This window comes from Olea europaea, chromosome 18 (assembly GCF_002742605.1).
Source record: "Olea europaea var. sylvestris chromosome 18, O_europaea_v1, whole genome shotgun sequence".
In the NCBI taxonomy this organism is placed as follows: Eukaryota; Viridiplantae; Streptophyta; class Magnoliopsida; order Lamiales; family Oleaceae; genus Olea; species Olea europaea.
In genome coordinates, this window is record NC_036254.1 from 7,747,168 (window position 1) to 7,758,976 (window position 11,809).

Below are 11,809 nucleotides of genomic sequence, written 5' to 3' on the forward strand. Positions count from 1 at the left end.
CCACTTAACTCTCCAAGAAGAGAAGGTACAATAACAAAACAATCTTGTATCATTATCATGAGAATAATGCTATTCATAGTCAGTGACTATAGTAGTGATTCTTACGTGACAGTTTGTCATTTGAAACATTAGCTTATTATTTAAGGCAACAGAAAACTAATGTCTCAAATAGCAAGCTGCTACATAAAGATGAATACTGTAATCGCTGACTATGAATAATATTATTCATATCATAATTAGAAAGATTACATGTACAAAACAATACCCTCTTTACCCAGGTGGCATATTTTCTGTAATTCCCAAAACCATATAATTTTTCCTGTTGTTGTGGCACTGAGAGACAAAACATATGACGATGAGCAACAATGGAGCACAAGCCGAGTGGAATGAGTGAATAAAATTTCAGCCAGACCATATGCCAAGATAAATGGAAAATGACTAGCTGCATAGACAGGCCTTTTTCCAGGCTGAGGTTTATAACAGATTTCATTCTTTTTCAGATAGACTTCTATTGAAAGAAGGCAAGAAGCAAATAACGGCAAAACAATACTTTGATGGAAGGAAGAGATCAGAACCCATGTCTGGTAGATGTAGAAAATGGCGGTTCTCGCACAGATTTAGGCAGCACGGGAAACGTACTGCATAGAGTTGCATCCACACAAGGGCCACACAAGGGCATGCTCTTGCATGTCAGCCATTGGACTCAAATCCCTATAAGAGAGACAAAATAAAGTTTCCATGGGTAAAAGTCATGAATACATGTCCAAAGCAAAATCATCAAGAAGAGAAAACCCTTTCCTCTTAGGTTGTTCGCCCTTACACGTGCAATTTAGGAGATACAACTTATTCATGGACGGCAGAAGTTGAAATGCTGCTTTTCCATGACACACAACTATACACTTCCACCAGGTAATTTTACTGCACGGCATTAAAAGATTTTTTTGGTGAGCGAAATAAGAGAATCTATTTCAAAACTTTGCAAGTAATCAAGCTAGACTCTTTTCAAACATTTTGAGAAGTTTTGGTGTCTCACACAAGTTATGTGTAAACTTGCCTAGAGCATTGTTTTTTCTAGCACTCAAGGAATGGCAAGAGGATACAATGAACTTCAAGTTATGTAGCCAAACCACATGATCATCAACACGACAACACAATTACCTAGGGTAAAGGAATTCAGTATACCGGACTTTTACGGTTTGAAGTGAATCTAATCTTAATCGAAAACACAAGTGGCCAATGCAAGTATTGCCATTTTATAAAGTAAGCATGAAATGAGCACCAAACCTTCGTCTTTTCACCTCTGTTAGAGAACAATCCATCATTCCTCAAGTCCTGAAATCAAGAAGAGTTCTTCCCTGTACTGGGCATGCTTATCCCTCTTTCAAAAAGGTCGAGGACCCCAGAATAAGGGAATCCTGCAAGAAGCCATTATTGAGTTTTAAAAAGTTTGTTCAATTAACATACAAGCTTCCCTCACTTGCCCATAGGCATATACATCGAATCAACAAAACCTGACCCTGAATAAATTTGTAACTTTCTCAGAGTACTTAAACTAAGATATTATAACTAATAGAAACTTAAGAAAAAAATTCGAACATAACAAAATTTGTATATTTTGGTCCTCTAATTCATAGAAAGAACTGAAATTATTAAAAAAATGTAATAACCAATGGGGTTTACCATATGAAAACCTCATATATACATGGCTAATGGAGTCACAATTTAAGTCATCCCCTGCATGGATTTGTATTGATAGCCATCCCACTAAAAGAGTAACTTTGTAGAAAAGCTTGAACCTTGGGACCAGGAGACATGGTGAAGTCGGCCCAGTTTTCACAATGCTTGCCTCCTACCAAATTTTCCACTATAATAATGCACAGTCAATTCCAATTACTTGCAACATAAAATTAGTATCAATATACGCATCAAAACCACAAGTGTTCTCACCCGGGGTGAAATCACCCAATGGTACTACCTAGAAATCCTGAAAATCCTTCATATTATAAATTCAATCAAGAATGATGACCAAATTAGCTTCTAATATATGCAAGGGAAGGTATTAATATTTACATGTAAATCTGCTAGGGGCAATCTAAAGCCCTTCAACTAAAATCAACCCAGCACTCCGCAAAACCTTTTTATAACAATAATGTTCCAAAAACCAAAAAAGTAAAAATGGGTACAAAGAGATCTGTCCAACCCCCACGATAGCCTGCATTAGAGATGAACAGAATATCAGCCTTTTAACCACTGAAAATATCAAATAATTAAGTTTTCAGACATCTTAGCCATTCAAGAAAAGAGAAAAAAGTCTTCATATTTCCAACCAAAAAGCAGGGGAAAGTAAGTTATGAGGACCATGACTCAGAAACAACAAAACATAAAGTTATTACACCACCAATGTATTTATCAGGCAATTGACATTGCATTCAGCTACCAAAAGTGCAAAATTTGCAGATGGGAAGCCATCGGCTAATTAGCTATAGCATAAGCATTTCTCTCGGAATGTGAATCACAAAAAAAATCTTTTACTGCTCTGCACTAAGTCCAGATTTGACAGATCACAATTTTAGGGATAAGTTGAGAAAACACGTAGGTTCTTCACATCATAATTTCAACCCTCATCTTTCTTCAGTCCACATATTGAAGAATTCCAAGAAATGTCAGTGAAGAAAAGTATGATTAAACAATAGTTTCAGAGAGTGAGAATTGTGCTAGAAAACTCAGTGCGGATATACAGGAACTACTTTTCTGAAGAGATGTGAAGTTACGCAAAGTATTCAGAGTGTGTGAATGGATTCAAAAAAGGGAGACTGGGAAAAGCTGATACATAGAGCCGTGCATTTAACACCCGTTGATGTATAAAATTACACCTTGAATATTTCCTCCACTACTGACTAGGTGGTACTTCAGAAAATATGGAAAATGACCTAGCAATGTCCTATGACGAAGGACTGCATTGCTTGATTAAGCCAGACAGTTTACTGTATATATTTCTAATAACTGTTTGTGATGAAAAATAAATTAATGAGGTCACAGCACACACATAAAATGAACGAAGGTTGTATATCAAAATAAATACTCACCAAGGTTACTGAATGTCTTGGATGTTGGTAGTGCTGGCAGGGACATCTCTGCAAATTGAAGAAAAACTCATCATAATATCTTCATTTATGAATTTGTATGATCATCAACAATTACATTACGTCTTTCCAACCCCATGAACGGGGGATATTTTTTCCAGGAAATCCCCAACGAAAAATACAAACTATCTCTTCCTTTCTATCGAATCGATCATAACCACTACCTACATTCCAGGAAATTGTGCACCACAAATAGGAACTAATAAAGAGACCTGCGATCCCGTACTTCCCCTCCAAAGGGCGATTTTAGTAAATAACCAAATATAATACTTGGGCTAAGGGTCAAGTTGGTAATTTTTCTTACATAATGAAAAGATTATCATATAGTTTTTCAGAACCATTACCAGGAGCACAAAGAGATAATGACGTGAGAGAAGATGATGAAGGCCATGGAGCTTCAATATTGTCATTCAAATCACAAGCAAAGCTTAAGCCTGCTGACTTATCATACACCAAATCTGCTGGCAAGCTTTGAAGCAAACACCCTGAGTCAATGTGAAAGTATTCATCAGCAAGAACTATATATTATTTTACCAACAATCTCCTAGAAGTGCCATCTCTCGATCTCATTTAAGAAGATATGTCTCAGTCCAGCATAAGATAGAACAAGCAGTTGTATATAATTATAAATATGCCGTTGGCTACAAAGGTTCTCATCAACTGAGCCTCCCACCTTCAAATTGTATGACCAGTAGAACCAAATCAGAAGTTTTAAACCTTTGGTTCTTGAATAAAGAAATCTTTCTTTTTAATTTAATTACTTCCCTTTCTGGAAGAAAAGATATGCAGGTGAAGACCACAACCAGCTAAAAAACTTGGTCAATCAGTCACCAAAATCCTTGAATACTTTCCAAATTTATAGCAGACATGCTACATTCTAAAATGTTTCCTCGAAATTGTGCACCGAAAATGACAGGAATTTTTTCAAAAGATTTTCGACAGAAAATAGAATCCTTGAAGATTGAGGTTATTAAAAATAGAAATGCTTAAGACTTAGAAATATAAGAAAATATGTCAGCACCATATACACATAAAAAGCCAGTACACATATTTTTATCTCTTGGTAATCTTGATGAAAAATCAAGAAGAAATATTATAAAAATATGGAAAGATGTATTTCCCTATGTTGAGTGCCAAGTGGCTATTAATAGGCAGTTCCAACTACCATTTTACTAAAATTAAAATTTTGTAGATAAAATGTAGAGTGACAAACAAAATTGTGATTAAATCATTAATATGGTGACTGATTTCTTGATAGACATCTGAAGATATTATCAATATAAAATAAAGGCAAAGAGGCAAGGTAAAAGCCAGGACTTTGCGTTCGAAAGAATCCCATAATATCCTCTCTATCCCCCAGAAAGACATAATCTATAAATGGAAGTCCAAAATTTATTAAATAGCTTGTAATAGGAAACCTGAACATGCAACACAGGGAAAGAAGATCCAATTAGGCAACATAAAAGTGGAGGGAAAAAAATGACCTTGTTGTCCATCAGCTGCTGCTCCAGCAACAAAACAAAAGAGAGAGAAAATTAGATCCAGGATACTAATAACTTCAATAAAAGATTCTAAAATGAAAACCTTAATTCAAACGCATACTTTGGAGACTAAAATCTTTCAAGTCCACATCACAAAGCTCAAAAATATTGGTCATCACCCCACCCTTCTGTAGCATGTACCCTAACCTTGTTGCACAGATTATTGCTTGGCGATTTGTTATCAACATTTGCTTTTGTATTCCCGCGATGTAAGTATTTAATGAGCTACAACATGAAGGGCTTGGAGCAGGTACATTTTTACATGCTACAATGACTTCTGATGGCTGCTTTAAAGCCAATGGACAAGCTACATTCAAGAAAGTAAATATTTATAGGAATATATAAACAGAACTACAAGCAAATAGTACATCCACATCCTTTAAAGGGCTGAACCATAAAAAATAAACTGTCATGCATCTCCACTCATATTCTCTTTGTCAACAACCTGTCGAGCATCTTATGAACAGCCCAGACATTTTTGCTATCTTCCTTCACTAATAATAGGCATCTTAATATACATGTTAGTTACTATTTCATACTGTAAGGGTGCACTTCTGATTAAGATAACCAATTGTCGATTGCTTCATAAACTAGAACACATCTTAGATAAGCTGCATTTAAAACTTCGCAAAGGGTGTATTACCAAGGCTTACAAGTTTCTCTCTTCATCACCGGAAGGAAGCTAATTACAAAGACAATACAAATGGTTGACATACTTAAAAAATAGAAGAGAATTTAGATCAGCAGTACTTTTCAGCAAGTAAAGTAATATCATCAATGTGAAATTCTAGTTCTGAAAGGAAGTTTGAAGGAGATAATAACAGTTATTTTTAAACTCTTCCAGATCAATGTCACCAGCGATTTATCTACAATTATATTATGTTATTCCATGATACTTGAAGAACCAGATATTATCCAAAACTTAAGAAGAAAAATGGTTTTGGTAAATGTCTAACTTGGGTAAGATTACATGTAATGATGAATAGATGTACAACAAATGAACGATATGATTAGTAAAGAAGGTGAAAGGAGCATAAAGCATTCTCAAAGACATGGCTTGTAACAAGATAATTGAACAGCCAAAAAATCCCAATAAAGCACACCTTTGTTAACCTTGCAGGCAGACAATATACGGTATGCTGTATCAGCAGCATCGTGTGGAAGTGTCCTAGACATCCATGAATACACCACCCCTTTACAATCATTAAGCATGTCAAGATGATTTGTATCATTATTCACAAATGATTGCGTCCCAGATATCTTAAGTGCAGCCTCGATAATTGCAGGCTGACAAATTGGTCTGCAGCATTCTTTAAGTGGATCGACTGCTGTGCAAGCATCCAGTAATTTGCTTGTGTTCACTATTTTCTCGAAAGTATTTATGTCCTTCACCGGGCAAGAGCCACCTGTGAGATTTGAAGACTTTACAGAGCAGATGGAAGGTATCAAGCCACTCGCTCCTCTGCTGGCTAATATATTGATGATGTCTTTAAAACAATCATCGGCAACTGCATTTAGTAAAACTAAATTATCAGAACTAATGCTGTAGAATCCCTGGAATATGTGGAGCAAGCTACTGAACTGTGGGCAGCATATAACATTTCCTAGTACAGGTGCAAAGACTTGATCACAATCAGATGCTGTTTTGTTCATGATACTTGAAATGGCAGAGAAATTTACAGGACACCTTCCAGTTAAGACAGGATCATAGGTAGGTGGAAAAGTAGGATACATTGGAGGCAATGATTCCCCGGGAAACTGAGAATGCGGTATAAAGGCAGGTGATATTTCTATGGGCTTAAAGACTCCAGTTTTTGGTGGGCTAGCTTTTAGCATAGACACAGAAGAAATGCGAGAGGGCTCAAGAGCTGTCTGCAAAGTCAATACATTCTGATAGATAGAGGACACGATAGCAAATAGCAGTAGCCAATGACACCAAGAACCTGCAACATAGTAGATAGACATCCAAAATAAGGACACAGGTATCTCCATAAATAATTAATTGCAAGGTTGTTTTCCAAGATAAAACATCCCACCAAATGAGCATGGTTCTACGGATGGAAAATTGGTTATTGTCAAATGTTGTTCAATATGGTCATCAAGTGCAAATCTTATACTTGCAAACTCGGAAACCAACCCTTTTCTCCACATTTAAACAAACATTCTTTTGCATATTCAGGTAAGTTAGTAGCACTTCAGGAACAGAACAACCATATTGAAACAGACTAGAAAATCTTAGATCAAGAAATTTTACTTCAAAGCAAAGAAATGTTGAAAAGATAGTGTGAAGATTCATTGGGTGAGCGTAATGGAATCAAAAGAAGATAAAAGCAGAGACAGGTCCTATATGAACCTGAATCCATTAATTTATTATAATGATGCGAATAAACGTTATATTACAACTTTAGGTGCTTCAAACACCAACCAGCTCTTCAAATTGTTAGCTTTATGCCAACTGATAACTAAAGTGAAGTCATAAAACAAACAATTTCTTCAGAAAGGTGAGGAAAAGTTACTATACAATAAAGAAGCAGTTGAAAAAGTTCCAAAATTATTCGGGGTTAGGGTTAATCATTGTACTGTGTGAGACACAAATACACAATCAATTTGTATGTTAGCTGCACGAAAGAAGTTCTCTTTAATAGAGAATAAACCATGACTTCATGCAAAATGGTCATTTGAATCCCTAAAACTGGAATATTTTTCAACATTAAGTGTTCTACCTTCTACTCCTCAGGGGGGGACTACATTCCTCTTTCAGATAAATCTACACATTTCCTTTGCATAGTCTACGAATTTTGCTATAAAAAGTGAAAAACTAAGGTTTATTCTTTCCTTTATCCACTGTTATCAAACTGAATCTCTCTACTATTTTGGATATTCACAGCAAGACCTTGAGATTGCTAAAATCCATATGATCATACTTCAAAATGATTTGAGTTGACTACTGAATCAAGAGTCTTACATCAATGAAACTAGCCTATCATTTTTTATATCAATAGGAAACATATGCCTTTGTCTATCCCTTTACAAGAATTCTCCACCACCCTTCACCTTACACAATATATGTAGATGTAACATCTCTGATATTTTGCAAAGTAGCACTTGATATTGTACGAAACACTGTCTGGAAAAAAATAATTTCAAATAGCAGTTCACAATGTCAAGTAGAGCTCAAATGTACTTGAAATTACCTTTCCAAAACCATGCTCCACATGCTCTCAAGGAATACAGGACTCATTGACTTAAATGCATGTTTTGCACATATGCTTCCATGTCAAGAAAGATAGCACTTATAGATTCAAGCATATAGGAGTATCTCATCTTATATATGATATAGGGCTCCTTTAAATTTAGAGAACGAAATTTTTATATACTCCAATAATTCTATCTATTTAGGCTCCTCATTTTGCTTTTTCGATAAATTTTTTTATTGATTTCTCATTATTCAACACACATTTTATTTATTTATTTATTTATTATTATTTTTATGTCAATGACCAATCAATTCAAATTAAAATGAATAATTTCAGAAGTGGAACATTGAAATCTATAACTTACTAAATGCAATCATTATAGAGTAAGTCACATGCACTCTACTTTAAAAAGTTAAAATAAATATATCTTGAAGCTTATTTTTTAGCATTGGCTCTCTAAAATAGAGAACATCTCGTATAAAGAGATTCTTGAATATGTTGTAACTCGTCAATCTTTAGTCAATTCATCATAAATGCATAAAGTGTAACATTCGAGTGCAAAACGTGATTTCCAACACGGAAAAAATTTTAGGTTGGAAAATATAGTAGGACTAGTCAAGATAGTGAAGAAACGAGAGCAAAGTCGAGACTGAGTAGTTTGGAAAAGATTATTTAATTTTAGTGGATGGAAATTTTCCTATTTATTTTGAATAGCTTCAATTTTTCTCCATTTATTTTTGGTAGCATTAATGACGACCATATAGTTGAGCGTCAATTCATACATTTATTTTAATATTATTTAAAAATGGTAAATTTATCTTATATATTAATGGCCATTACCACTCTTCTTTGACGAAATACACATGAGATTAAGGTTTTTGTCGTCTTCATCTTTTATTATGATGGGCAGAGTTCAATTGTCCAAAATTGGAGGTAAAACTTGCTGTCCACCCAATAATTCATTGACACATCACTTTAAATTAACATGTCCAATGTTTCTTTCATTGCTAGTTGTGTTTAAAAATAGGTGTAAGATAACGTGCCAGTGAATCATTGATAGACAGCAAGTAGGACAGTCAAATTTGGATGGTGGATCTCAACTCGTGATGCATGTTTGGCTCAGCTTACATATAAGAAAAAGTATTGTCTTCATTTCCATATGTGAATATTTTTTATTTCTTCTAAGTCATTTTAAGTGAACTTTTTAAACTCGCATTGTACGAAATCCTTGTTTGGAAACAAATTTTGATGTCGTGAAAATTTCAAAAACTACGAAATCCTATATTTGGAGTCCGGAAACGATTTTCTTCTTAATTCATTTCATCCTTAAAATAAACCAAAAATTTCAAAACTTCTATATCACCGTTAAAAATTACAAAACGAAAATAATATACTTTTCACTTGAACTAACTTTTTCTTGATTTCCACAATAACCAACAAAAAGATACCTTTTTTAATGTCTTCATCTTTTTATCATAAATACAAATTCATCAGAAGCAGATGACAATAAAAGAAAAATAAACTGAAACCATAAATACTATCAAACCCACATCTGCAGCACCAAAAATAATAAAATAAAATAAAATAAGCAGGAAATAAATAAACAAACAGCTTCGTTACAAAAATAAATAAACCCCAAAAGATCATGTCAGGAAATGCAACTCAATGCTCCCATTATAAGCAACTATTAAAAACTAAAAGAGCAATGAAAATCAAATTCCCAAGATCCAACTTTGTAAAGTGCCTAGCATCATTCAGGGGGAAAAAAATTTACTATCGACAAACACATATTAAAATACCTGAAGCGAAAGCCCAGACGAAGCCCGAAATTTCCCAGATCATTTTCGACTAATGAAGCTTAGGGCTCGAAATTAGAACCCTGGGTTGATTAAATTTCATTATATGTAACCCCTGATCGCAAGATTTCTTCATTGGCGGTGGCTTTTTGGTTTCAGTGAAACCTGTTACTACTGGAATGGTGGTGTGGGTGGCGGGGTCCATCTAACCACCTTATTCCGCCACGGAGGACTTTTCTGGCAAACCTGATACGGGCCCGCAACGTGAAAGGTGCAATTATTGGGCCTTTCGGCCCGGAAATTTACTTTAGACTTGAATAGGGATCGCAAAATCTCTTGAATTCTCACATCCCCAGTTGCATTGTATAGGATGGGAAATATGGTCTTCGCCTAAAATTATTCGGGAAATTTGTAGAAATTTCATAACCAAGAGAATAACTATTACACATTTCAAAAGTAAGAATACAAGTTTTCAAATTTCAAAAATCTAATCTTCATTAAATTTTATTTATAATTTAATTAATTAATTATATTAATGTCACAAATATTATATGTCACAACTTATTAAATAGTCACAAATTATTAATTTTTTAGATCACACATTATTTTTTGATCACAATTTTTTTATTAGTTGGATTGGTCACAGATTAACTAATTTAATGGTCACAATCAACCAATTAACCCGTGACCATCACCAAACAACAACTGCCACCAACACCACCGTCATTACGGGAACCCCCATCACCATTACCCTACAACACCACCACCAATATAATGACCTAGACATAGATAGAGATTCTGTTAACCATACCACTACATCTCCATTTGAAAGAGAACAACATATGACACCCTACAACATTAATAGGATTCTTCTCTTTCACAAATTTTTAAATTTATGAAGAATCTTATGTCAATTTTCTTTCAAATATCTCAGAAGGTTTGAGAGAGGCTTTTGAATCTCTTCTTTTTGACCAAAGAGGTTCATTTGACTCCACAATCCGAGCAAAAAAATGGGAACTTCTAATTTTCGCAACAAGGATTCAATCTGCCTTCTATGGTCTTTTCACTCTGAGGAGAGATTCACCTGCAAAAACACTGTTTTGTGAATTTTCTTTCATTATCTTTTCACCACATCCACCCACCAAACACAATCTTCCCACGCTATCGCCAAACACCCCCACACCGCATAGATCTGCCGCCACCACGCAACCACCACACCACATCTTTCCCTCCACAACACAGATCCGTCACCACACAAACAAATTAGTGACTGCTATGTTTTCTTCAGGGAATAGAGCGAGAGACGAGAGACGAGAGACGAGAGAGAAATATAGAGAGAGAATATTGGGAATTAATTAGGGTTTGTGTGTATAATGGAGTATATATATTTAGTAAAAATATTTATTTTAAAAAAATATTAATTAAAATAAAACTTCTGATTTTTGAAATGTTAAACTATCCATCTTATTTTGAAATTGTGAATTTTTAAAGTAGGGAACCGTGTAATTTTCACAAATTTTTTATCGTTGTTTGTTCAATTGGACCTCGCATGTGCATGTTAAAGTCAAGAATAGTGGGCTGATTTGATGGTTAAACAAAATTTGGCCCAAATAGGGGCTTAAACTTAAAATGAATTTAAAAATAATAAAATTATATTAAAAATAAATAATAAATATATAAATTAGAATATGTTAATTCCTATTCTGTCCCACTCAACCAGCTTCCTAGAAATTATTGATCTAAGTGGAGAATGAGGAGGACCAACTTGGATCCCATTGCCATCATTAGGTTTGGAGACGGTCATGAGAGTTTTGTTTTTTTTTTTTTTTTTTTTTTTTTGTTTTTTTGGGGGGGGGGGGGGGGGGAGGTGGGGAAGGAATCAATAGAAATGAAAATAAACAATTTGAAAATTAGAAAGGCTACAGAGAATGAAAAATGGCTACATTTCTTACATTACTTATGAGAACTTCTTTTAATATCTGTTTTCTGTAACTAAAATTCATCAATGTAGTTGTGCGTGAATTGAAATAAAGATAATTTAAAAGGAGTGTCCACAAAAAGAAGAAGGTAAAATTAGTCAAAAATAATTTAAGGAACTACTTGACTCTGTAATTGAGCTAATCGAGTACATA

At 34.4% G+C, this 11,809-nt stretch overlaps 1 protein-coding gene across 5 annotated transcripts; it reads right to left on the minus strand.

Annotated features, from left to right (window-relative positions):
• Positions 1 to 1,967: 1,967 nt before the first annotated feature.
• LOC111367353 (uncharacterized GPI-anchored protein At1g61900-like) lies at positions 1,968 to 10,056 on the minus strand. Of its 5 annotated transcripts, XR_002697801.1 has the most exons (8): positions 9,681 to 10,056; positions 5,788 to 6,627; positions 4,746 to 4,991; positions 4,562 to 4,645; positions 3,488 to 3,628; positions 3,087 to 3,134; positions 2,071 to 2,212; positions 1,968 to 1,984 (listed from the first exon to the last, which is right to left on the minus strand). XR_002697801.1 is itself a non-coding variant. In XM_022988171.1 (7 exons), exons 1-7 carry the CDS (start codon positions 9,721 to 9,723, stop codon positions 2,139 to 2,141), a joined length of 1,473 nt encoding a protein of 490 aa, XP_022843939.1. In that variant the 5' UTR covers positions 9,724 to 10,056; the 3' UTR covers positions 1,981 to 2,138. The 5 variants fall into 5 exon arrangements, 4 of the variants coding, with proteins under 4 accessions (XP_022843939.1, XP_022843941.1, XP_022843937.1 ...); XM_022988171.1 differs by having other exon boundaries at positions 1,981 to 2,212; positions 4,562 to 4,642; XM_022988173.1 differs by having other exon boundaries at positions 1,981 to 2,212; positions 4,628 to 4,642; positions 9,681 to 10,055.
• Positions 10,057 to 11,809: the final 1,753 nt, after the last annotated feature.

What these genes read in the sequence shown, in the direction of transcription:
- LOC111367353 (XM_022988169.1), bottom strand. Translation starts at nt 9,723, where the DNA reads ATGATCTGGGAAATTTCGGGCTTCGTCTGGGCTTTCGCTTCAG. An exon ending in CGTCTGGGCTTTCGCTTCAG is followed by an intron (nt 6,628 to 9,680) that starts GTATTTTAATAT and finishes ACTATGTTGCAG; the next exon opens with GTTCTTGGTGTCATTGGCTA. An exon ending in TCCCTGTGTTGCATGTTCAG is followed by an intron (nt 3,629 to 4,561) that starts GTTTCCTATTAC and finishes ACATTGACTCAG; the next exon opens with GGTGTTTGCTTCAAAGCTTG.